The following is a 27,445-nucleotide window of genomic DNA, read 5'->3' as shown; positions in this document are numbered from 1 at the left end:
TGACTCAATTACACCTGACACCTCCCTTCCCGACCTAAATCTTCACCTCCGGCAGACCCTGGACAAGCATGCCCCTGTACGCCAGATACAGGTGCGGCAGCAACGCAAGCCAACTCCATGGTTCAACTCCATTTCCACAGAGCTCACTGAACTAAAACGACATCGTCGTCAGTCTGAGCGTCGCTGGCTAGCTTCTAAACTAACAGTCCACAAGCAGATCTACGAAACAGCGAAGCAGAAAGTGACTGATCTGGTCCAAGGTGCGAAGACTGCCTTCTACTCTGCTCGCTTCTCTGCTAGCAGCTCGTGTAAAGAACTCTACAGAAACATGAACACGATTCTGGGCAAAGTACAAAAGGTCATCCTTCCATTAACGATCCCGACTACTGAACTTCCAACTGCATTCTCGGACTTCTTTCTTCAAAAGATCGTGTCCATTCGAGACAGTTTCCCCCAGCCCTCACTCAGCAACGTCACCACTGAGACGTACACTGGTTCTCCATTGTTTAACTTTACACCAGTGTCCGAAAAGTTTGTTCTGGAGACTCTTCAAAAGTCTGCAAAAAAGTCGTGTGAGCTAGACCCGATTCCATCAAAACTTTTCCACGACAATCTCGAAACCCTTATGCCCACCATTACTGTAAATGAATCACTGACCACTGGTACTGTCCCTTCTAGTTTTAAAGAGGCAGTTGTAAAACCCATTCTAAAGAAAGCCTCACTAGATCCTAACCAACTGAAGAACTATAGACCTATCTCAAATCTTCCCTTCCTTTCTAAGCTTCTTGAAAAAATCGTTCTCCACCAACTTGCTTCCCATCTCTCTTGTAACAATCTCCTGAGCCCTCACCAGTCTGCTTACCGTCCAGGACACAGTACAGAGACCGCTATTCTACGCGTAGTAAATGATCTCTTAGTCTCCCTTGATGAAGATAAAGTTTCGGTTCTTCTACTTTTAGACCTTTCGGCTGCGTTCGATACCATCGATCACGAAATTCTTCTCCGTCGGTTGGAGCAGGCTTTTGGCATTCGCAATACCGCACTTCAGTGGTTTCGGTCGTATCTAACTGAGAGAAAGCAGTTTGTTCTTGTCGGTGACCACCAGTCAGCCACAGTTCCCCTTGAGTTTGGCGTCCCACAAGGCTCTGTGCTGGGTCCTGTCCTTTTTATTCTCTATACAACTCCTCTGTCCAATGTAATCTCGACTCATTCCGTCGAGCATGAAATGTTCGCAGACGACACACAACTATACAAATCAGAATCACCTGAAAACATTCCTAACCTCCTTCACTCTCTAAACATCTGTACTTCAACTGTTAAAACATGGATGTCAGAAAATAAACTCAAACTGAATGACGATAAGACCGAGGCGATGTGTTTCTCAAAAATCCAAAAAAACTCACCCTCTTCCAAAAGCAGAAACACTCGGTGCTGTTAGCATTGATTTTGCAGATAAAGTCCGCGATCTTGGAGTCATTATTGACCGCGATCTGACTATGAAACAGCATGTCACCAAAACCTGCCAGGCCGCATACATTGAGTTGAAAAGGATTAGTTCAGTCCGCTCTTGTGTGACTGAAGAGGCCACCAAAACACCAATTTCTTCGTGTGTGCTATCTAGAATAGACTTTTGTAATTCAGTACTAATCGGTAGCCCCCAGACTATCATCCAACCACTGCAAAGGGTTCAACATTCAGCTGCAAGATTAATTTGTAAATCCTCCAAGAAGCAACCTTGTACTCCCCTTTTGAAATATCTGCACTGGCTTCCGGTCAATCAAAGAATTAAGTACAAAAGCTCGTGTCTCTGTTTTAAAATCATCACTGGTTCTGCACCTTCATATCTGTCTGAACTTGTAAACCTGTACGTCCCTTCCAGATCGCTGCGCTCTGCCGCTGACACTCGAATGTTCCGAATTCCAACAAAAAAAAGAAAAGTACATGGACAACGCGCATTTTCATTTGCTGCTGTTAAAACATGGAACTCCCTTCCTTATTCTGTCAGACATAGTCCATCCTATTCTTCTTTTAGATCAAATCTGAAAACGCACCTGTTCACACAGCATTTTCTAGACTAACCAGTAACTCCCAAACTGTCTGATGACCCCTGCAGCAGCCAGTGATCTGGAAATCGTGTGCTGCTACTTTTTCTCTTTTCCTTGTGCAAACTACAAATCGGTTTATCTAGTTAGATAAATGGATGTGCATAAGCACGAGCTTGGTTTTGTGATTACATCTGCGGCTTTTTTGTGTGTACGCCATGTATGCAGATTGTGTAGGTATATTAGTATTCATGTGTGAGTGCATGTGTATGTGTGTGTGTTGTATGTATGTGTGTGCGCCTGTCTGTATGCGTGTCTGTGTGTGTGTGTGTGCGTGTGTGTGTATGTGTGTGTGTGTGAACGTGTGTCTGTGTGTCTGTGTGTATCTGTGCATGTGTGTGGTGATAGCATGTGTGTGTGTATGCGCACGCGTATGTGCGTGCGCACGCGTGTGTTTGTATTATTGTGACTGCATGGACTTCAACGATGAATTTGCTTTTGTACTCCTGTTCTTTTTGTGTCTTAATGCTGTATTTTGGTTTTGTACATGTGTATAGCAATGTCATTGTAAAGCGCTTAGAGCTTCTAGGTAAGCGCTCTATAAGTTTCCATTATTATTATTATTATTATTATTATTATTATACCAAAAACGCCTCCAGACACGGGAACTTGGGAGCAGAGGCAACAGCTCCGCTTGATCCTCAGAAACCAAATGTGCCTCCAGACACACAGATCCCTTAGACGGCCGAGGCTGTGGCCTCTAAGGTTCTCTTGTACCAAACCGCCTCCTGACTCTGCATCAGATTGCTTGCGCTGGCATCTGCTTACATAGACCCACATTAAGTCACCACCGTGTGGTAGACACAGACGACATTTGGTAGCACTGACTGCCAGCTTTACGGTAATGCGTACCCCTAGCGCGGCTCTGCTTGGGTGGGAATGTTCTGAGCAAAACACTATGTGTTACTCCATACCCCCCGCCCTCCATGGAACTTCTTGACCCCAACCAATTGGGGGGGAGGGGGGGGGGTTTGCCCAGTCGGTAGAGGCGCTGGCTTTAAAACCGGTTGTTACTATCAGCGTGGGTTCAACCCCCAAGTTCGGCGCGGGATGTGTGTCCCAGAGTCAACTTTGTGCAGACTCTCCTCGGTGTCCGAACACCCCCGAGTGCACGCATGCGCACGATAAAGATCCCAGGGTCACAGCGAAAGCCTCAGGCCTTGGAAACACGAATACATGCATGCAAAAATATGAAGCTCGGGTGTCCGTTCGGCCAACAGCCAATAAAGTAACCATTTCAGCACTGACCCAAGCTTAAGACGACCCAACCCGGTCCCTAGCCCATCTCAGGTCTCCTCTAGCAGCCGGCAGCCAGCTGTCTACATCCCCCCCCCCCCCCTGCATTTTTATTTTTTATTTTCATACAAAGCCGGGTTTTCCCGTTTAACATGCCCCTAATGGCTTTGCCGTGAGGGCGTAAAACTTACATTTTCTCTCTCTCTTTCAGATCCCGACGAGTCTCCATAGCTCAATCGGTAGATCGCTGACATGGAAAGGCGAAGGTCTCGGGTTCGAATCTGGTCATGGCCCACACATTTTTAAATATATTATTTTATTCGGAGCATGACTAAATGACGATGTGGAACACTTGTTGAACACGTGTGTTCACTTGGTGTTCCACTGTGCAAAAACGTGTTTACCATGTGTTCCAAAAGTGTTTAACACTTTAAGTGTTCTCAAAGTGTTACACAATTTAGAGTGTATAGCATAAAAAACTCTTTAGGAAAATGTAAAAATATGAAAATCATGCAAAGGTGACATGGGAATCATTACGTGGTGGAGGGTCACATTTGTTCAAGATCCATGTGACAGTATAGTGTGGGTGGGAACTGTTTAAGAGCTGTCTGATTATTTGTTCCAGATTCATGCGACTATAGAGTGAGTGGTAACTGTTTCCTCGCTACCTGATTATTTGTGTCAGATTCATTTGGCGATAGGGGGAGTGATAACTGTATCCAAGCTAAAGGATTATTTGTTTCAGATCCATGTGGTACTAGGATGAGTGGTAACTGTTTCCAAGCACCCAAATCCATATACCACTTAGGTTGGGTGGGTTCTGTTTCCGAGCTACCTTTGTTTTAGATCCATGTGGCGTTAGGGTGGATGCAAACTGTTTCGGAGCAACGTGATGATTTGTCCCTGAGACATGTCATGGTATAGTGGCTGGGAGCTGTTTTCAAGTTACCTAATTTGTTGTTCCAGAGCCAAGTCCAGGTAGGGTGGGCGGTGATTGTTCCCCCCCACAATGCTTGGATCCAAACTCCGTGTGCAACAATCAGATATGTGAATGTTCTCCTGGCTTCAGTGTCAACTACGAAGACTTTACCTGCAGTAAGTACACTTTGATTGGTTGTCTCAACATAACAATTCAACATTACAAGGTTTTCGAGGTTTCGCTGACTAATTGAAAAATCTCGTTACGTTAATTGGAGTAAATGTGGCACTAGGATGAGTGGTAACTGTTTCCAAGCTACCTGATACATTTGACATGGCTCTGTCGTTATTGTGAAAACAGCACATGAGGCATGGTTTGAGCGCGCGTTGTAAACAGATTTAATTTTACACAATTGGTTTGCATTTTATGTTGTGGATGTCATGTACTTGTACACGTGCTGTACACATTTGAAGCATGTCGGATTGATACAAAGTGAGTTGTTGAACTGTAGAAGCAGGCAAAACTGGGAAGTCTATGAACTGACTGACAAATTGAAAAAAAGACAAGAACAAATGAACTCGTTTACCAGTTTATCAAACAGGTCGCATTTATATTATATAACATGCAAATGGGAAACATTAAAAGCTAATTGAATTGTTATGTGATCCCGACGTATGATGTGTAATACTTAAAAAGCGTATACAAGAAAAGCATGTTGTTTTCCCCCAAGGTGAGCATTATATAGTGTACATACAGAATACTACATAGCTTGCTGTGTCGTACCAGATTTACACGAGGTTTTTTTTAGTTTTATTTTAAATATTGAACTGCGAACGAAAGCAAGCTGTTCACTATTTGAAAAAGCAACGAGTGTAAATCTGGTACGAAACAGCAAGCCATATAGTATTCTGTTTATCCTACATACTGTACTTACGTGTATTTTACTGAAAATGTCCTGCAGTCGAGGCAGCTAAATGGAAGACGCTTGTTTTGGAACCTCGATCTCTTCTAATGCCTCATGCAATCTATTATGTCAAAGCAAAGAAACGTCACTCTGAAAGTGTGGCGTGACGTGTTAGTTCTAAAAATTAATCGAGGGTAATTAGCGAGCGCAATTGGTTTTTTTTTCTATAATGACGTTTGTCTCGGTGAGTTTGGCATCAAAAGCCGTGGAAAAACAGGTCCCTGCCAGACTTGCTTGACATGACCTCATTTACATGATATACACACGTGTGATTTGAACGATTATTATCTCACGAGTGTCTCTCTAACGTATGTAGAATACATTTATAATTCAACATGTAATAAACATCCAGACCGGCAAATTCAAGATGGCCGCTTCACAGCCACAAGTGCTGCCGGTGTTTGTGCAGCACAGATATTTACCCTTCAGTGAAAGACTTTACTCAGTGAACGAACTATGCTCTGCGTATGAGAAAAAGAGCGGCCATGATACCATACTAGGCGCACAAAAGATCGGCGGCCCATGGCGGATCTACCCGAAAACCAATGACGCCCGAATTGACTGGTAACAGTACCAAATAGTGTAAATTAATTACTTTTAAATTATTAGCAGTATGCAGGAATAGGCCATGATATGTTGAACATTCTTGCCGAGTTCTAGAAAATATATGTGGGGGAAAACGAAATTAAACTCATCAATCAAAATCGTCCATACAGACCTTCCTATTTTTTACCCACTGCGCCGGCGATACGGAATTTCCGCTTTCCTGCCTCAGAGAATCACGTTTCCGGTGTTGACTCACTCCAATGGTAGGCGAAGTGAGTCAAACATTGTTCTTTAAATAGTGTTTTGAGAACATCTGCTACCGAATTCATCCTTTTTTTGACTCACATGCGAAGCAAAAGTGAGTCTATGTACTCACCCGAGTCGTCCGTCCGTCCGTCCGGACGTCCGGAAAACTTTAACGTTGGATATTTCTTGGACACTATTCAGTCTATCAGTACCAAATTTGGCAAGATGGTGTATGATGACAAGGCCCCAAAAAACATACATAGCATCTTGACCTTGCTTCAAGGTCAAGGTCGCAGGGGCCATAAATGTTGCCTAAAAAACAGCTATTTTTCACATTTTTCACATTTTCTCTGAAGTTTTTGAGATTGAATACCTCACCTATATATGATATATAGGGCAAAGTAAGCCCCATCTTTTGATACCAGTTTGGTTTACCTTGCTTCAAGGTCAAGGTCACAGGAGCTCTTCAAAGTTGGATTGTATACATATTTTGAAGTGACCTTGACCCTGAACTATGGAAGATAACTGTTTCAAACTTAAAAATTATGTGGGGCACATGTTATGCTTTCATCATGAGACACATTTGGTCACATATGATCAAGGTCAAGGTCACTTTGACCCTTATGAAATGTGACCAAAATAAGGTAGTGAACCACTAAAAGTGACCATATCTCATGGTAGAAAGAGCCAATAAGCACCATTGTACTTCCTATGTCTTGAATTAACAGCTTTGTGTTGCATGACCTTGGATGACCTTGACCTTGGGTCAAGGTCACATGTATTTTGGTAGGAAAAATGTGTAAAGCATGTGAGTCGTATGGGCTTTGCCCTTCTTGTTTTGGGTGGGGGGGGGGGGGCGGGATATTATTTGTTTCTCTTTTTTTCTTTGTTTGTTTTACAAATGCCCCTCCCCCCTCCCCTTCTTATCAAACTGCACTGTTACAAAGAAAGGGGGTAAAAATCAAGGGTCTGCCAAACCCGGCAAATGCAGTAGGCAGCCCAGTGATCCCTAAGTACCTCTCCCAAAGATGGTACTTTTCGGCAAAATTTTCAGCTTCAAGTTGTTAGGACAACTTCTTTTGAGAGTGTGATTTTGTAGAGGTTATTTGGGGGAAACTGAAAGGTAGCCTTGTCAGGGGACAACTATTCAAACCCATATCCTCATCATTTTGTTTCTCGATTGAGAATAATCATTTATAGATGACTATTATTCATTTCCCTTGTTGGGGTGTACTTGCATGTACTAGTGGTTTATTACCCAAATGTCCTCACAGTGACTGAGGCTTATATGAGGCTCAGTGATTCGTGTATTTGTTTGTTCAGCCTATTTCATTCTTGTGTTTTTATTCACACAAACAGACAATAAAAATAATCATTTATGTATGATTTATGGTGGAATTTCCTCCACGGTGTTTACGAGGATGTATTGTACTAGATGTACTGTGGTCGTATATTAACGAGTTATAGTTCCCCGTGTGTGTACTATGCGTACAGGTTCATTGGAGGGAGGGTGTAGTGGTTGTTTGTTTGGTTTAGCAACGAGACAATTCTCCCTTTTTGGAAGATGAGGGTGGTCCGCCCGAGGGCAGACCGGGTTGTAGGTTCGAGACAATAGATTGACTATTGTCGGTTAGGCAGCTTAGGGATTCTGTATCGGTTCGCTGAGTGGTCGTGTGGCCGTTTTCGCTGTTGGTTACGGCGCTCGCGCCTTTCCCTGTCCTCTTCGTAGGTACGGTGGCGTTGTACTGCAGTTTGTTCCTCTTTGATGGAATTCTGCAGGCTGAGTTTCAACATGTTGAGGGCTTTTTCGTCTTTATCCGCGATGGCGAGGGCCTCATCGCGGAGACATTTGATGGTGTCCGTTTCCTTTTCAATTTCCGCCTCAATGATTTCGGCGAAATGATGTTGGAGGGATATTTTGTTTTCCCTTATGGTATCCTGAAACTGGTCTCTAAGCTCATGTATTCTGGCAGTAGAGCCGTTCATTGTTGGGTTGAACTCAGTGGTCCCTTTAAGGAAGGGTACACACCGGTCCTTCTCGATTGCGAGAATAAGCGATTGCTTTGCAGTGGTGAGACTCATTCTGCATTTGAAGGTTTCCTGCAGTTTGTTCAAGATGGGGATCACCCTTTCTTTGGTTGGTTTCAGGTCAACCTGTATGGCTTGGGCGGGAGCGGTTGCGTCCGCAGGTAACAGGCTTATTTCGAGGATGCTGTTCTTTCGAGATCTGGAAGTTGAGTTCCATCTCCCTGAGGGCCCCAAAGGGTTTAAAATCGTGATCGTGATTGGCGATGTTTGACCTTTCTGTGACCGTGATTGCCGAAATTTCCATTTCTGTGATCGTGATGGGACTTTGCCCGTGATCCGTGATGACAAAAAAATCAAGTCTCGTGATCGTGATCGTCATTTGTTTTCGTGATCGTGATGGGCATTATTGCAAAGCATTTTATTTTCAACGTACATTTTTCACAGCTGTATCACTCTATGATCCTCTATTCGTCAAGGTGTTCGTGATCGTGAAAACAAAAATCAAGGTAACTGTGATCGTGAAAGCTAAAATTTCCCTTCCCGTGATCGTGATGATACCCCCCCCCCCCCCCCCCTTTGGAGCCCTCCTCCCTGGCGGCGTGGTATTGGCTGGCGTTGATGGTAGAGTCCTCTTCTTCTTCCAACGAGAAGTTGAATTGAGTTTCAGCAATCTCCATATTAAAGTTGGTGGTGGCCATTTTGCGAGAGGGTGGTGTAGATCTAGGAGCGTAGTGGGAAAGCGTGGTGGGTCTCGGAATCAGGAGAAACTCGTGATGTGGTCAATTAGTTGATTTTGTCTGTTTTAATAGACAATCTCGTCAGAGTTGTTCTGCGATCTTATTGGTGAGGCCAAGTTCCGCCCGTGGGTTGGCTGGTTTGTGTAGATGCGGGATAAGCGTGTGTCAATCAAAGCTCCGGTGGCTGGGCGTAGCGTCTTTGATACGTGTAGTGGGGCTCTATGGGCGTGGTGGGCGGAGTTGCCGTGGGGGGGAGGGGGGGGGTGATAGTTGGGCGCGAAATTGTGTCCCTCCCTCTCCGTTGCGGCTGAGTGATCGTGTTGCGTGTCGATTCATTCGTGTTATCAGCACTATTGATCAGTAAAAAACTGATGGGCTGCTTTTACCTTCGCCTACTGCATTTGCCGGGTTTGGCAGACCCTTGATTTTTACCCCCTATAAAAAAAATTACATTGACAGTTGTGCAAATCTGAGAGAAAGAGCAGGAGAAAAGGTCCTGTCAACAACCAACTGGTAAGTCCTGTTTTCCTAAAATATTGAACAAAATTGTATAATTCCTGAATGATTCAATCCTCAAATGGATTGAATTTTATGAGTATTATAAGTTTTAATATGCTGCTAGATCATGTCCATGTATATTACATGATTTGCATATATCAGTTGTCATTTCTTACAAATCTTCGGAGTCCTTTTTTGTTTGTTAAGGTTCTCAAATGGTTATATTCTTATTTGGGACAGATTTTGGTAAAACTCCTGAATGGTTCAATCCTCAAATGGATTGAACTTTATGAGTAATATAAGTTTTAATATGCTGCTAGATCATGTCCATGTATATGACATGGTTTGCAGATATCAGTTGTCATTTCTTACAAATGATATTCGGGGGCCTTTTTTTGTTGTTGAGATTCTTAAATGGTTAAATTCTTATTTGGAACAGATTTTGAACTTGCCACATATGCTATTTTTTTAGTAGAAAACATGACACAAGTTAATCAACCCATACTGCATGAAACAATGTTCACTGTGCTGCAAGCTATAGTACTGCCATATTCTCAGTTGCAGTAATCCTCAAATGGTTTCATTTGGTCTAAAAATAGACTTTCCCCCACTAGATTTTTCTAGAACTCTTTCATGTGATTATTTGGTGCCTATAGACTGTAACAAAACTTAAATGGGTTTAAAAGGAATTTTATTACGGTTTCAGTATGATTTTGAGTTTGGCTACCAGATCAGAATGAAACTACTACTCTCTGGGTTTACGTTACGCGGAGTGACGGTCACCCCGTGTGACAGAAACCCGTTTGTAGTGATGACGAGAGATGGAGAGAGAGAGGTGAAAACTACAAAGGTCACGATAGGAAACATCCCAATATTTTTCAATAATAAAGACATCACGGCAGTGATTCAAAAATTCGGAGGGAAACCCCGCTCCGACCTCTTCATGGAAAGGGCCAGAGATGAAAACGGAGGACTCACCCGCTGGATAACTGGTAGACGCTTCATCTATGTCGAGGTACCCGACAAGCCGTTTCCAGAGAGAATCCCCATCGGCACATTCACCGCATCAGTGTTCCACTTCGAGCAGAAGGCCGCTAAGAAACAGCAACAACAACAGGCTCCATGTGGACGTTGCGCCCCGGCCGTACACGCCTCTGCCCAGTGTCACAATGACATAGTGTGCCAAGAATGTGGGAAACCCGGTGTAACACGAGAAAATTACTCCACGAGATTTTTACTCCGGAGTAAACATTTCGTACGAAAAAGTTACTCCCTTTACGAAAAAAGCACTCCCCCATTACACGAGAAAATTACTCCCCAAGACAGGTGAGTTCCGAGTAAACATTTCGTACAAAAATGTTACTCCCCTGACGAATAAATAACGAATAAATTACTTCACCCAAACACAAGCAATTTAACTTCCCATGCCAGGTGTACGAAATGTTTACTCCCTTATCCCCTGTTAGTCTTGGTGGTGGAAAGGGTGGAAGGAGGGTAGCGCGACATTCGTGTGCGCGAGATCACTTATTGGCATTATCCCTTCGCCCGCATCCCATTTTTGCGTACGAGATTTTTACTGAAAGTGAAAAAAATGGGGAGTAAAAATTTCGTGGAGGGAGTAATTTTTTCGTGCCTTGGGGAGTTCTTTTCTCGTACGAAAAGTGTACTCGGAGTAAGAATTTCGTACGAAATATTTACTCCGGAGTAAATTTTTCGTGGAGTAAAAATTTCGTGTTACACCGGTCACAAACGGGGAGACCCCACGTGCACACCGCTCAGCGAGGATGAGGGAGAAGGGGTCACACTGCACAGTACTGTTCCAGCCGCGGGGACTACCCAAGTATCCAACAAGTCCCCTGACGAGAACGACGGAGCTCTCAACCACACCAGCACCACAGAGAACTCCAGCGGCGCACCTGCCGCCATTCCCCTGACACCCCTACAACACCCCCCGACAAGTTACGCACGCACCAGCAGGCCGCGTACACACCCGTCCACCTTACTTTTTTCCGAGGTCAAGGTCCATGACCCCTGGCAAGAGAAACCGCGTGTCCCCAGGTATGGAAAACATTTCAGCGAAAATAACACGCCTTGACAACACAGTGGAAGACACCGCACATGACGTAAAACTTGGCCTTGTCCTTCATAGATTTGTTTGTTTGCTTTACGCCCAGCCGACCACGAAGGGCCATATCAGGGCGGTGCTGTTTTGACATTTAACGTGCGCCACACACAAGACAGAAGTCGCAGCACAGGTTTCATGTCTCACCCAGTCACATTATTCTGACACCGGACCAACCAGTCCTAGCACTAACCCCATAACGCCAGTCGCCAGGCGGAGCAGCTACTAGATTGCCAATTGTAAAGTCTTGGGTATGACCCGGCCGGGGTTCGAACCCACAACCTCCCAATCACGGGGCGGATGCCTTACCACTGACCTTGATAGAGATCATAACACGGATGATAGTGTGTGGGGATGACACTGCCCCGTGCATCGTGTAGAACTGTTCGGCCTCTGACCTCGCTATGCCCCCCGAACTTTCGAGCACGATACACGATTCAAGTATAATGTAAGTTATTTTTATCGATTTCTACAGTAAAGATCCACGGTTTGCGAAATAGAGCAAAACGGAAAGCATTTTTTTTACAATTTGAGAAAACAACAATTCAATATAATTTGTTTACAAGAGACGTATGTTACAGAGGCAGATGTTGATCAATGGGAAAGAGAATGGGGAGGGAAATTATTTTATTCATCTGCAACGAACCACAGCCTGGACCAAATGATTTTGGTCCGAACGAATTTTCCGTATGATGTTAAGTGTGTTGAGAAATCTAAACGAGTACAGGAACTTAAGGTTCACTTGGATGATGAAATTCTGTATATTATCAATGTTTACAGTCTCACAACTGTTAATGAAAGAAGAACATTTATAAGTCTTTCATGAATTATATGAATGACAAAAACAAGTCGCGTAAGGCGAAAATACAACATTTAGTCAAGTAGCTGTCGAACTCACAGAATGAAACTGAACGCAATGCAACGCAGCAAGACCGTATGACCGTAGCATCGTCAGTCCACCGCTCATGGCAAAGGCAGTGAAATTGACAAGAAGAGCGGGGTAGTAGTTGCGCTTAGAAGGATAGCACGCTTTTCTGTACCTCTCTTCGTTTTAACTTTCTGAGCGTGGTTTTAATCCAAATATATCATATCTATATGTTTTTGGAATCAGGAACCGACAAGGAATAAGATGAAAGTGTTTTTAAATTGATTTGGACAATTTAATTTTGATAATAGTTTTTATATTAATAATTTTCAGAGCTTGTTTTTAATCCAAATATAACATATTTATATGTTTTTGGAATCAGAACATGATGGACAATAAGATGAACGTACATTTGAATCGTTTTATAATTATTTTTTTTTACAATTTTCAGATTTGTAATGACCAAAGTCATTAATTAATTTTTAAGCCACCAAGCTGAAATGCAATACCGAAGTCCGGGCTTTGTCGAAGATTACTTGACCAAAATTTCAACCAACTTGGTTGAAAAATGAGATCGTGACAGTGCCGCCTCAACTTTCACGAAAAGCCGGATATGACGTCATCAAAGACATTTATCAAAAAAATGAAAAACATGTTCGGGGATATCAATACCAGGAACTCTCATGTAAAATTTTATAAAGATCGGTCCAGTAGTTTGGTCTGAATCGCTCTACACACACGCACGCACACACACACACACACAAACACACACACACACACACACACACACACACACACACACACACACACACACACACACACACACACATACACCACGACCCTCGTTTCGGTTCCCCCTCTATGTTAAAACATGTAGTCAAAACTTGACTAAATGTAAAAAACGATGTTAGAAAAATAGTTTGCGGAGATTTTAATTGTATGTTGGACAATAATTTGGACATTATAAGTGGAGGAAAACATTGTGAAATAGACGTAAACAATTTTAAGAGTTTATTGAATGAACAATGTTTGAATGATGTATGGCGTTTGTTCCATGCAGAAGATACAGAGTTTACGTGGTCTCGCAAGACACCTTTTATTGCGAGGAGACTCGATTATATTTTAGCATGTGATGCCGTATTGAACCGTTCTAGTAATTGTAAAATACAATCAGTTGCACAAACCGACCACAGAATGGTAATTATGTATTATAATTTGACACATATAGTAAGAGGTCCTTCGTATTGGAAATTTAATGACAGCCTTTTGCCTGATTCTGAGTTTGTTGACAAAATAAATGTGTTTTTGGAACAATATATGAATGATCATTCCGAGGACAACCCCCACGACAAATGGGATTTCTGTAAAATTCAGATAAGGGAATTCTGCATACGATTTAGTAAAAATAAACATAAGCAAAACATTGCTAATAAATCTATGTTGCAAAAGCAACTTAACGAAACAGATAAGAAATTGTCAATTGATACAAAAAATCAGGATTTGTTAATACATAGAGAACATTTAAAGCACAAACTTAAAATATTCAATATTCAAGAAGCAAAGAGTGCACAAGTAATATCTCGAGAAAGATTTATTGAACAGGGTGAGAAAAACACTCGCTACTTCTTGAATCTTGAAAAGGTAAGAGCAAACGTTAAGATAATGGACACATTAATCGATGATTCCGGGAATATGATTACATCACAAGAAGAAATAATGAAAGAGCAAACAAAATTTTACCACGATGTATTTGGAAAAAAAAATTGATTTTGACGAAAATAAAGCTGAACGTAAAGTTGATGGATCAAATATTCCACAGTTAACACAAGAACAGAAAGTTGACATGGACCGTGAATTTACTATTGATGAAATTGGCAGAGCATTACGGTTATTAAGGAACAGATCATCGCCAGGTTTGGACGGGCTTACAGCTAGTTTCGAGAAGTTTTTTGGCCAAGCCTAAAGACGATGGTTTTCAATTCTCTACAAACATCATTTCAAGTCGGTGAGATGTCGACTACACAAAAAAGAACAGTTATTTCCTTACTCCACAAAGGAAAAGATTTACCACTGGACAGCCTAATTAATTGGAGACCAATTTCGCCAACAAATACTGACTATAAATTATTTGAAACGTGTTTAGCAATTCGTCTCGCATCTGTCATTACTGATGTTATTTCAGAAGATCAAGTCGGTTTTATTAAAGGGAGAAAATCAAGCGATGTTATTCGATTGATTGATGACGTAACGGATTTTATGAATCAGAAAAATGAACCAGGCATTTTACTTGCCCTTGACTGTGCACGTGCTTTTGACTCAATTTCCAAAGATTATATGTATTGGGCATTTAGACAAATTGATTTCGGTGATAACTTTTTGAATTCCGTAAAAATTTAAAGAATAATACCAACAGTTGCATCAATTACATGGGATGAATCTCTGAGGAATTCGACGTATTAACCGGAACTCCTCAGGGATGTAATTTTTCACCGATGGCCTTTGTCCTTGGCCTTGAACTTTTAGCCATTAAGATACGCAGTGACCCGAATATAAAAGGATTACAATTCTCGTCATTTCATTCAAAAACTTTTTTGGAATATATTTTAAAATTGGCAATGTATGCAGACGACGTAACAGTGTTACTTAAAGATAAACACGATCTCCAACAAGTACTGTTAATAGTAAAACAGTTTTCATGTATTTCAAATTTACATCTGAATGAAAATAAAACAGAGGCAATGTGGCTAGGATCCATGAAGAACAGTCTTGAGCAATACTGTTACAGTAATATAGGATGGAAAAAAACAGTTAAAAATTTTGGGTATAATATTTAGAAACGATATCGGTGCTTCTGACATTGAAGATAATTGGTCAGTACGGTTTGATAGAATTGAAAGAATTGTTGGAATGTGGTCAAAACGGAATTTAAGCATTAGTGGTAAATTGTGTATAATTAAAACTTTTTTGATATCCCAGTTTGTATATGTTTTGCAGGCACTCTCTGCACCGACAAAAGTAGATTAAATACTATCCTTTTTAAATTGTTGTGGAAACGGAAGTACTCAAATAGCAAAGCTTTTGAAAAGGTGAAACGAACAGTTGTATGTAATAACATAGAAATAGGCGGTATTAACATGATAAATATGCATGATATGCAGACATCCTTTTTGTTATGTTGGGCAGCCAGGTTACAACAAACAGATTTTGCAAATTGGCAATTTATTCCAAAACATTATTTGGAGGTTCTTGGAAGCCAGCTGTGTTGCTTTAAATCAACTGCCAAACCGAAACAGTTTATTGGTCTGACCAGAGTTAAATCAACATTTTGGCAACAAGTTTTAAAAATATGGATTGAGAACAGATATTTATTTCCTGTTCAAAAAGAAAGTATTTTTGATCAATGTTTGTGGAATAATGCAGATATTTGTTTTTAGAAAGAATGTGTTGTGTTTTGATAAATGGATTGAAGCCGGTGTGAATTGTGTACGACACGTGATGTTTGGATAGACGAAAATATTGTGTCATTTGAACATATGTGTGCCATTGTCGGATATAGTGCCACAAGGCTGTTTGAGTACAACGCTTTGCACACGGCCCACTGCGCGCGAGCACTGCGAGACAACACAGTTAAAGAAGACGCGGGTAACAAGCCTCCTGCGAACTGTTTTCAGGGCATGCTAAATAACCCTTCCCCGAAGAAATTTCGTGCGATATTAACGCAATCCAAAGCCAGTGAACCCTGCTCTGTAAATTGTTGGTCCCACAAATATAACAATTGCATTGACGAAAAGTATTGGGTCCTGGCAAGTGCATGTACAAGCGAAGAAAGATTAAAGTTACTCCAATGGAACACTTTACATAATATTTATCCCACAAATATTGTATTGCATAAAATGAAGTTAAAAAAATAGTTTATGTAGTCTTTGTAATGAAATGGATTATATTGAACACTTCTTTTGGAAATGTAGCAAAATGAAATTGTTTTGGGAAAATGTTAGAAGATGTATATTTGTTAATACGGGAGAAAATATTATACATTGTATTAACAGAAAAAGATGTATTGTTTGGTTATTCTCCAGAAGTGCAAATCCCCATAAACAAAATTATTAATCATATTTTGCTCATTTCAAAAATCAGTAAGTATAGATATGGTAGGCCTATTGATATAAATGTGATGTTAGGATATGAATTAGCGTTGAGATATTTCAGTACTGTGTAAATGTTGAAGGATGAATGATGATACGTTGTAAACGGATGCTTGACTTTTTTTTTTATTAAAAGCCCCACAATGATGTGCTTAGCACAAACAAAAAAAACATGTAATAAACATACCTGAATAATACCCGGTACCTGCATGATACCTTCAGCATGCAGTATTTCGAAACCCAAAAACGCTAACAATACATTTATATCTTTTCAACAGTACTAAAGGTGTTATGCCAGGTACATATTCTGAATCAATGAGAAAGCAAACAAGTCGCCTGAAGCGATATAAAAACATTTAGTCAATCGTTAACAAACCACAAAGATCAATAACCCCCCCCCCCCCCAAAAAAAAAAAAAAAAAAAAAAACCAGTAATCGCCGAGACTATAGCGCTGCTGCAGATTGTCTCAGCTAACCTAAAGACCGAGGCGGGCCACCCTCGTCTCCGCGAAGAATGTGATCGAAGTCCTATTTTATTCCATTCTGAGCACATTGTTAGAGTAAACATGGCATATTCATATATTTTTGAATTCAGGAGAAGATGGGAAATACAATGCGATCATGTTTTTAATCTGTAACGGAACATTTGATTATAATGACAACTTTAATGAGCAAACTATTTAACTAGCTTCACAGCTTCCAAGTTTACACACATGCACACACGCACACACATACACCGCCACCCTCGTCTCGATTCCCTGTCTATGTTAAATCCTTTAGTCAAAACTTGACTAAATGTAAAAAGCGGGAGTGGAGGGGGTGAGGGTATGGCCATTGGTATGAATGAGGGCTGGGCTATTATGGTATGGAGAGTAAGATTTTATTGTACCATTGGTATGAATGATGGCTGTGCTATTATGCTATGGAGAGTAAGATTTTATTGTACCTGTGTATGAATGAGGGGTGGGCTATCATGCTATGGAGAGTAGGATTTTATTGTACCTGCAAGGGTTTTTTTTCTCAAAACATTAGTCCCTTCAAAGTGAAAATAAGCAAACACATACGACGAATTTAAATCTAAACAATAAAGAGTTGCAATGAGCAGCTCAGTTTATGTTCAGCAATGCCTGTGTCGCTATTGGTCCAAACGTGATTAAGTCGTCACGATGGCACCAGAAATCTAGTTTGACTGTGCTTTGTGAGTCACAGCACAGACGATTGGCAATTACGGGGTTACTTGTGTGTTCAAATCGCTCGACAGATACACTACACATTGTGTGCACAGGTTCCTCTAAGCAATATGGACACATCTGTGCAAAGAAAAAAGGTGGTTGCCTTATTAACCTTTCTTGGCTCACGAAGTGTAGCCTATGCGATGCTAACTTTTGTCTGTCTGTGCGTGCGTGCGTGCGTGCGTGCGTGCGTATGTATGTATGTATGTCTGTGGTAGAAACTTTAACATTTGAAGACGTCATATTACATTGACGTCACATTATGACGTACGAGGGTTAGACGTCACGCGATGGAATTACTGAAAGTCTCGGTGATTGTTATTTTGAGCGGGCCGAGACTATTTGGCAGTCGTGTCCATGTAAGTAGGCTACATGCAGACAGACAGATCTAGATCTAGTGTCTCGCTTTCTTGCAGTTTCACCTATGCTCTTTCTGTGTGTGTGTGTGTGTGTGTGTGTACTGTGTGTGTGTGTGTGACAGAGTGATTGAGTTTGTGTTACTGTTTGTCGATTTCTTACGTGAGCCTTGAAGGCTTCGCCTCTTGTTTAATAATTTGTTTACTGGGGGTTGTCAAGTACGATTTTGCGAAAAACACTGCAATTCTTAACGTGATCCAAACTGACATATTTAGCTCTACAAATGATAAATGAAACATTACTTTGTGTAGATAAATGAATGAAGAGTATCACTTGATCATAATACGGCACTTATCAACGTGCATTTTCAGAAAATGGTCGAGGTTTCTTGAGGGCGTACACATAAAATTATCACTCATTTAGTAGTAAAAACGTTATTAAAAAAAATTCGCTCGACAGATCATAACTAAATTTGAACACAGCTAAGTTCACTGTATACAGATCCATTACCTGTAAACAAAATAAGTTGTTGCATTATTGTCTACTTCACAATTATTCCCGCACCAACCCCACCCCCATATCTTGATTGACAAAAATGATTAAAAAATATTGTGGGAACCCTGTATGTCAGTTGGTAGAGCACTGGACTTGTGATCCATAAATTTGAATCAGGGGGAAGGGAAGGGTTGGGGGTCGGAACATTTGTGTGCAAAGTTTCATAAAGGTCTGTCCAGTAGATTTCTCTGAATCACACATCGCACACCACACACACACGCACTCACACACACACATACACACACACACACACACACACACACACACACACGCACACAGAGCCAGAGCCGCACACATAGCCAAACAAATGTATAAACTTCTACATTTTTGTCAAAAGAAAAGTACATACCTATTAGTATTATCAGCTGCTTGGAATCTTACCTGCTCTGCTTGGGCTAGTATTCAACTGCATCAGATTTCCCAGGAGATGCATGATGTTGCAACATGGCTGGACAAAGTCATGTTTGTATTGATTGTTCTTTTTCTAAGCAGTTTATTTGCTTTTCTCCCGAGGAAAGATACAGCGTCTGCTTTCTCGTTGCCCTAGATGGCGAACTCCGTGGTGTCCTTATTGCAGTACGCATTCCGCTCCCCAACTCTAAAATAAGTCCTGGTTCAAAACACTCATGGCAACGTGCTTCACACGTACACCACCGATGGTGATTTCTTGCTCCATCCCAGCTGTTGCAAGGGAAGCAGCATAGTTTCCAGCCAAGTTCCATTCTGGACGAAGAAGCATGCACAAACTTGATCTTCCGATTCGTTCGTAGCAATAGCAGACGACACTATCGACTTGCACTTTCGTTTTAAACTTCTGTCACGCCAGCCTCTGCACTGATCTAATTTTACCCGATAATCATCTCCTTTGCGTGTCTAGCACTGAAATCGGGGCAAAACGTGTGATAAACTGAAGTTTCCACGAAGATATACAAGGAAAATCGCAGCTGTAGATATTTCACATCGCCTTTGGCAAATTCTGGCGGAAATCAACATATTGCATTCTGGGAAGGCCGAATCGAACCGAACGAGACCGAGCATAAACGAAGTTTAATAGCCGCGATTCGATTGGTCAGTAGCGAAAATTGTTCATACGGAATCTCCCGGAATCTTCATCAGTTCTCTTCGGCTCATTGGAATGTCTTCCAGTTGCTGTTACTAACGGCGCGAAATCTGTAAACAGAAATTACCGTTGTCCGCGGCATGAGCTGATATTAGCGAAGAAAAGACAACTCCTTCCAGTCATTTTAACCGTTTACGATGTCTTTGACTCACAGTCACCTCTCAAACATACGCATTTTTTTTTTGCTATTTTGTGTTTGTTCAACACAAAATTGCATACACATACATTGTTCATTTATCCGTTTTTACCGTTTATGACTATATATGATTTAAAAATCAGTATATCAGAGCAACCAGAAGAGGTTCAAAATCCAGAATCAAAAAGAAAACGGAAATGACCAGGAAACAAACAAATCACTTTTTTCACTGTGGTGTCTCCCCACACTTTCGCGACGGGACACTGATAAATCAGTAACCGCGCTGACACGCCCATGGACGGGACGCGCATTTTTCAGTATCAGTCATACAAGGTACAAGACTCGTGATTGCTTCCCGGTTTTTGAAGATTGCAATAAATTGAGTTGTTTCCCTTGATACACGTGGTTTTCTCTTCCGGCTTGATCAGATTAGTGCAGATTTGCGTGGTGTTTTCGAACAAAAAAAACGAATCGAAGGCGAGCCTTGTCACGGGAGGAGATTCTCCGGATGTTGGATCTTGAGGATCCTGTAGATCATGATACATCGTGTCGTTTTAGCCTCAAGAAAGCGATAATAGCAGTGATATTGAGGAAGAAACAGTCCCGTTGTTGCTAGTACGAGTCGGCAAATTACACGTGGTAGGGGGTGATACTGCTAGACGAACATGTATCTCGGAATCGTGCAGGAGCTATGGGGGCGTGGCAGCACTGATAACAATGGATGGCTGGAGCCTTCAAATCCTTTTGGAATTGTTCATAGGTGTACAGTTGGTACTTTGTTGTGAAAATGTGACTTATATTCAATATGGATTACCTAGACATCATTTGGTGAGTGTTACAGTTTTGTTTCATTTGAGTCAGGATGCTGTGAATGCGTGATTTGCTTGTTTTTTTCTTTGTACTGTCTCCTTATTTCTGTGTACAATGTTAACAATATTTCAGCTAATTCATAGGTTTTACACCTTGTTTGGTTATAACATTATTTATAATACTTTCTGTTAAAAAATAACTTTTAAAAAAAGCAGTGGAAAATAAAGCACACACAAAAAAACGTTAAAAAACACAAATTATCTCCCTTTCACCCCCCTTTGCTAAAACAAATCGCGTGACAAACTTATAAATAGCACGACTGAACTGGGCATCCATGTTTGAATTAGTGGTGATTGGACTTAATTCAAGCTTGCTAGACAGATTTCTTTACAGTTACTGATTTTTGGGAAGTTTCTTGGTGGCAAGCTTGGGCAGGCAGGACGTTAACGCCGTGGCAGGGCTAGTCACAATAGTGTTGATATTCTCGCAATGTTTTCTGGATGTTTAGGGTTGTTGCATTTATGAGCTTGGCTGCTTCAAACTGAGACCACGAATGGAAAATGTAGATGTCTTAAGCATCGCTAAGTGCGACGGGCGCAGTGGCGTGGTGGTAAAACGTCGGCCTCCTAATCGGGAGGTCGTGAGTTCGAATTCCGGTCGCTGCCACCTGGTGGGTCAAGAGTAGAGATTTGTCCGATCTCCCAGGTCAACTTATGTGCAGACCTGCTTAGTGACTTAACCCCCTTCGTGTTTACACACAAGCACAAGATTAAGTGCGCACGGAAAAGATCATGTAATCCATGTCAGAGTTCGGTGGGTTATGGAAACACGAAAATACCCAGCAAGCCTACCCAACGAAAGCGGAGTGAAGCTGACTATGCTCTCGGAGTATAGTGTGGGGAACCCAAATGGGCAAACGAGCTCACACGTCACCAGACAACACTGGGACGCTGAAGAAGAAGAAGAAAAATCGTTAGGTGGCAGGCCTAATACTGTATTAAGAGCGCCACATCGTATAGCTTATTCACGACCCTCTGGTACTTCCCTGTCCCTGTTTACACTTGCTAACGAGTGACATGAAGAAATTCACGTGTTTTCCTGGTGACCCACACACACACACACACACACACACACACACACACACACACACACACACACACACACACACACACACACACAAACGATGTTGGAAGACAAACTTACACACATGATTCAGATCATGCACCCAGTTAAGGGGAGGTGGGCCAGTGCACTACCTTTTTTTCAATTTTGAATGTTTTATTGTGTCTGAATGTTATTTTATGAAAGAAATGAACAAATGATGACAAAGAATAGTCACTTTTTTGTATTTTCGGTTGCTGGTTTTTGTTTTACGCGACAAAAACAGTCAAAATACAGACAAAAGTGGAGTACAGGAGATACACGGATTTTCATCAGATGTGATTGTCACACTTCTAATTATTGTTTTATTTTATCCTTCTGGGTATGCTCTAGGGGATTACGAAGCAGATTTTGTTTATTATATTTATACTTGGAGTTAGGAACACTTCTTTGTTACAACTGTCAAACTTTAGGGTAACGCTTGCGAAATTATTTTTTGAAATAATCTGGATATGACTATAATAAAATTTCAGCAAAATCCCTTCGTAATCCCCCAGAATGTTATATTCTGCACAAACTACAAAAGAAAATATTGCTCTAGCTAAATTACAGCCAGAGAAATCGCGTAACCCAAGACGTAACCGTAGGCAAAATGGCTGAACTGAGAAAAACGACATTGAAGATTGAACACCACAGAAACACTATTGAAACAGACACACAAGGACAAAACTGTGTTATGAATGAACAGCTTAGTTTATTTGAATTGCAAACTACTTAGCCTTTAGCACGTCAGCAGAGAATGTATGCGTCCATCCCTTCTTTCCCTCTGTCAACCAGCATGGGGATACTGCCCCAGCGCTAAACGTGTATCAATGACCCGATTCTCGTTTGTATTTGCATGCGAGAATAACGGTATTTTTAACGGTAACTTACTTGAGCCAGAACGAGACTTATTTCCTTCCGTTATCTCGTCGATTTGTTGGTTTCCTCGAAGTTTTCTGCTTTTGTTTTTACATCGATACAGTACTTTGGTGCTTCGACAAGCAAGATGGAGGATGATGAGTTTGAAACTTTCGTTTGAGTTGTTTTTTGACAACAAATCTGGAATCTGAACGATTTACTGAGGAAGCTCTTCGCAATGAACTGTGTATCGCGGTGAAGAAAATGACACAGTTCGTCAAGACAGTGACGGAATTTACGAAAGTGCAGATTGATACATACAGTTGCTGATCCAGTTTCGTTCGGGAAATGGCAGGCCCAGCAAACATTACCGATAATCTGACTGATGTTGGATACTTTCTCCTGTTTTTGTTTTTTTTGCGTAGCAAATGCTCAACTTGCTTGTCGAGGAGATACTACACAGAAACTGACTCAAATTCAGCGCAAAGCAAGCCAGTGCCGAGACGTAAAAAGTGTGCTGCATGGCGTGTTCGGAAATGGCGACCTGTGGATCTGCGTGGAGATCAAAGCTTTCCTCTGTATCGGAAACACCGACAGAATCCAAACTTTGGCCTAGTACCAGCGGAACTACTTGTTGTTGCTAACCGAACTAATAAAGACATTGTCCTCTTTCTTATTTCGAGCCATTGTTATCGTATCAAAGGTTGTTTCTCAAGGAAAAATTCGCTTTCGGTTGTCACCGATCGTTTGATGTGTAACCAGGATGTTGTAAAACCGAGTGAACTTCGGGTGTTCCCGTCATGGCCGAGAGTCTCTTCGGTAGTTTCCGTATGCAAAATTCGTAAGCTGAGCATGCGCACTCACAAAGTAAACTGGTTCCCGATTTCGGTTTATGAAACGAACCAATGGATGTCGAGTACCTTCCAAATAAGGACATTTCCGTTCGATTACGATTGCTGCCTTTGCAACGGACAAGTGGCTGAGTGAATGGAACATTCATCAAAACACTGATGTCATGTTATAGGTCAAGAGCTGCTGCGCAGTTTCGTATGTCGTGAATGCACTGTTTTGCTGAGGACAAAGCCGTAACTAGCCTTTGAAATGAGACATTTTTTGGCGGGGGAATATCGACTACAGAAGACAATCAATGCCACACATGTTCACATTTTGTCTTTATTGACAGATAAATAGGACACTTTTGACAAAAACACCGACACACATGGATGATAGGTATGTTATGGAAACATAATCTGCTAAAATACCCAAAACAGTGTTTTGAACGATTTGGTCAATTTTGCACTGGCCCACCTGCCCTTAATTCCTACAGACTGTCTTAGTGCTTCTGTTTACACAGGTGTTACACTGAGCACAAAAAGTTAAGAATATTTTTTTTTAGAGTATGACCCAGATGTAAAACGGCATTGTTTTGGTCTGACGTATATGTGTATTTAAATATCTGCCTTTCTTCTGCTCACACATGTGTTTCTTGAATTTGAGCAATGTTTGGGTATGTTGATATATTATTGAAAATAAATATGCGATGAGTTTCCTTTTAAGTAAAATATGCATGCCACCAACGTGTGTGCAAATAGAGGTCTGGGGGAAATATGTACGACTGCATGGTTTGTGACACGTGTGCGCAGATATTGGTCTGGGTGAAACATGTATGACTGCATGGTTTTTGACACGTGTGTGAAGATAGGGGTCTGAGGGAATAATTATGACTGCATGGGTTTTGACACGTGTGTGCAGATAGGGGTCTGAGGGAATAATTATGACTGCATGGGTTTTGACACGTGTGTGCAGATAGGGGTCTGGGGGAATAACTATGACTGCATGAGTTATTACACGTGTGTGCAGATAGGGGTCTGGGGGAATAATTATGACTGCATGGGTTTTGACACGTGTGTGCAGAATAGGGGTCTGGGGGAATAATTATGACTGCATGGGTTTTGACACGTGTGTGCAGATAGGGGTCTGGGGGAATAATTATGACTGCATGGGTTTTGACACGTGTGTTCAGATATAGGTCTAGGGGAATCATTATGACTGCATGGTTTGTGACACGTTTTGTGCAGATAGAGGTCTAGGGGAATCATGTGTGACTGTATGGTTTGTGACACGTTTGTGCAGATATTGGTCTGGGGAAATCATGTTTGATTGCATGGTTTGTGACATGGGTGTGCAGGTAAAGACCTGGGGGAATCGTGTGAAAATGACGAGGAGTGTGGTCCTAGTGCTTCCTGCGACAGTGGGAAAGAGTGCAGTAAGTGACCACCCTCCGTTTACCCAGTGTTCAGTTCGAAACACGTTAAAGAATTTGTATCTAACAAGAAAACTGGCTCAAATCGCCCCAAGAGCTATACAGTTCAGGTTGGGGGTTGTAATTGTGTGACCACAAACCAGGAATTATACCTTAAAACAAACGTTTGAGCGCTGAGTTACTCAAATTGAAAACGGCTGTGTTTTGAGTGGCCATCCCAGACTGCAATGTTTGTTGGGACCTAATTCTTTGAGTAAATCATAATTTTCGTTCTGCCTTTCGACCCTGAGTATTTCATTGACTATTCCTAGAGATACAGATCTGAAATTGAGCCAAGGGCTCCCGAGTTCATTTTGGGAGTTGAATAGATGACAATACACACGAAAAAGGTCTTAGAATTAGTGTTTGAGCGTTCTATTTTTCAAATCTGAATGCTGTGTTTGGTAGTCATTGCAGACCTTGATATTCTTCAACCGACATTGTGTCTGTTTCTGTTTTGCGAAGCGTTTTAGCGCTGTATGGTACGGAATTTGCATGCGAAAGCTAGACTGTACATTTGACTTACCTAATCAAACGGTCTTGAGCTACTTTGACGAATGGGTATCAATGAAAACTAAATAAATGATGATGATGACCGGAATCCCTGACTCTTGTCAGGAGAGCTGGGCGATGCAAACCATTTGCTGGTTAAAATTCATTAAATTAATTATTTGGCATAGTTTCTGAGCCGTTTTGAGCAGCAGTTTCAGATCACAGAGCCTCCCAAGGTTTTTACATACATTATAAAGATACTATAACATTGTGTGTGTGTGTGTGTGTGTGTGTGTGTGTGTGTGTTTGTGTGTGTGTGTGTGTGTGTGTGTGTGTGTGTGTGTGTGTGTGTGTGTGTGTGTGTGTCTTTAGCATGGACCTCGACCTAGCCGTGGTGTCCTATCTCTATATTGATGGTCTTTGTTGTTTTAGGTCTTTTGCTGGGACAGTCGTGTCGTGGAAAGCTCAAGGAACACTGCGGCCAGGACGCCGTCTGTGACAAGAACGACGAGTGCAGTGAGTTGTTTATTTCTGTCTGGCTGCCTGGCTTGTTTACTGACTGGGTGGCTGACTGACTGACTGACTCTCGTTCTGACCAGTCAGCCTGACCTCGTCATTTCCTGTGTATGTTATGTTTTTCGCATACACTGTTTAGATTATCAAGTCGTGTTTGCCCTAGATGGTAGCAACACATTTGGGACAGTCCCTTTCTACCCTCCCCTCCCTCTCTTTTCCTCCTGTTTCACCCCTCCATCCTCGCAAGAAGGGTAAGTGCGGAGGGGATTCCCCTGAAAGGGAGAACTCATTATGTAGTTTTGGTATCTGCAGGTTGAAATGCCTGCAGCTTGTCTGTTCACAGGCGTTTGTCTTGCAAGTCTTGGAGAAGTGGTCCATCAGTGACTGCATCTTTTGCTGGTGTGGGACGTTTGTCTTGCAAGTCTTGGAGAAGTGGTCCATCAGTGACTGCATCTTTTGCTGGTGTGGGACGTTTGTCTTGCAAGTCTTGGAGAAGTGGTCCATCAGTGACTGCATATTTTGCTGGTGTGGGACGTTTGTCTTGCAAGTCTTGGAGAAGTGGTCCATCAATGACTCGCTAGACAAGGGACGTATCTGCTGCATCATCGTCAGACTGCATGTACCTGATGGAAGCATCACGCGTCTTCGCTTGGATCCTAGTAAGATTGTAAGAACTGCCGTAGGATCTTGCTCCCAGGTAGTTACCCTTCTGTTGCAGTGCCAAAGTTGTGTTTCATGAGCAGAGCAAAAAAGATCACAAGGAGTGCATGGCGGAGCTCAGACACAGCCATGTTTCAAACCACTTCAAATGTCAACGGGCTCGAACGAGCTGCCGTTAAATTGAACTAAACCCGCCATGTTGCTAAAGTCAATGACACAATGCACCGCATAGGTCTGACGATCTTCTGGAAGAAGACTAGTCCTCGAAGACAAGCGACTCCTTTAATTGAAGCCAAGCATGTTGTCATATAGCGGAGTATAAGTGGTTGCCCATCGAAGAGAACCTGCACATTGTTAGGGCTGCAATGCAAGAGCAAAGACCCGGCCAACGAGTGCTATACAGGACGGAGCTTAGTCAGAACATCAAGAAGGCAACAGGAAACATCTGGGGAGTGTACAATGGCATTACGAGGGTACAAGGACCAATACGACCCGTGTCAAATCTACCATCAGGGATATAATCACAAACAAAGGCCAACAGATGGAAATATGTGTAAAATACTAATACTATGCTGACCTTCACTCCAGAGAGAACACCGTGCTTCTGTGAGTTGCTTTCATTGAGTATGCACGGAACTACTTGTTGTTCAAGCAGTTTACTTGAGTTTTCACGTGTCGGAACGTTTATCTCCGCTAATTTTACATGTCTTACTTACTGCTGTTTCCGTTTCAGAAATCAAAAGTCAAGGGACTTGCGATCGTAACGCATTCTTACCCTGCGAGGTTGGAAGGTTCTGCGACTGGCTAGGGGTTTGCCGTGAGTAAACCTTATTCGTCACCAAGTTTGTTTGTTTTT

General features: G+C 41.8%; 1 protein-coding gene across 4 annotated transcripts in view; it reads left to right on the top strand.

Moving 5' to 3' along the window:
* Positions 1–27,445, top strand: part of LOC138970624 (uncharacterized) — a 425,184-nt gene that overhangs the window by 282,152 nt on the left and 115,587 nt on the right. For all 4 annotated transcript variants that reach the window (XM_070343089.1, XM_070343090.1, XM_070343088.1 and 1 more), the window contains 4 exons: positions 4,305–4,433; positions 24,808–24,885; positions 25,846–25,929; positions 27,323–27,406. In XM_070343089.1, coding sequence (XP_070199190.1) covers positions 4,305–4,433; positions 24,808–24,885; positions 25,846–25,929; positions 27,323–27,406 — 375 coding nt within the window. The remainder of the gene's footprint in view (positions 1–4,304; positions 4,434–24,807; positions 24,886–25,845; positions 25,930–27,322; positions 27,407–27,445) is intronic.

Source organism: Littorina saxatilis, linkage group LG7 (assembly GCF_037325665.1).
Source record: "Littorina saxatilis isolate snail1 linkage group LG7, US_GU_Lsax_2.0, whole genome shotgun sequence".
In the NCBI taxonomy this organism is placed as follows: domain Eukaryota; kingdom Metazoa; phylum Mollusca; class Gastropoda; order Littorinimorpha; family Littorinidae; genus Littorina; species Littorina saxatilis.
Note: the sequence above shows the minus strand (reverse complement) of the source record. Positions and strands in the feature narration are given on the sequence as shown.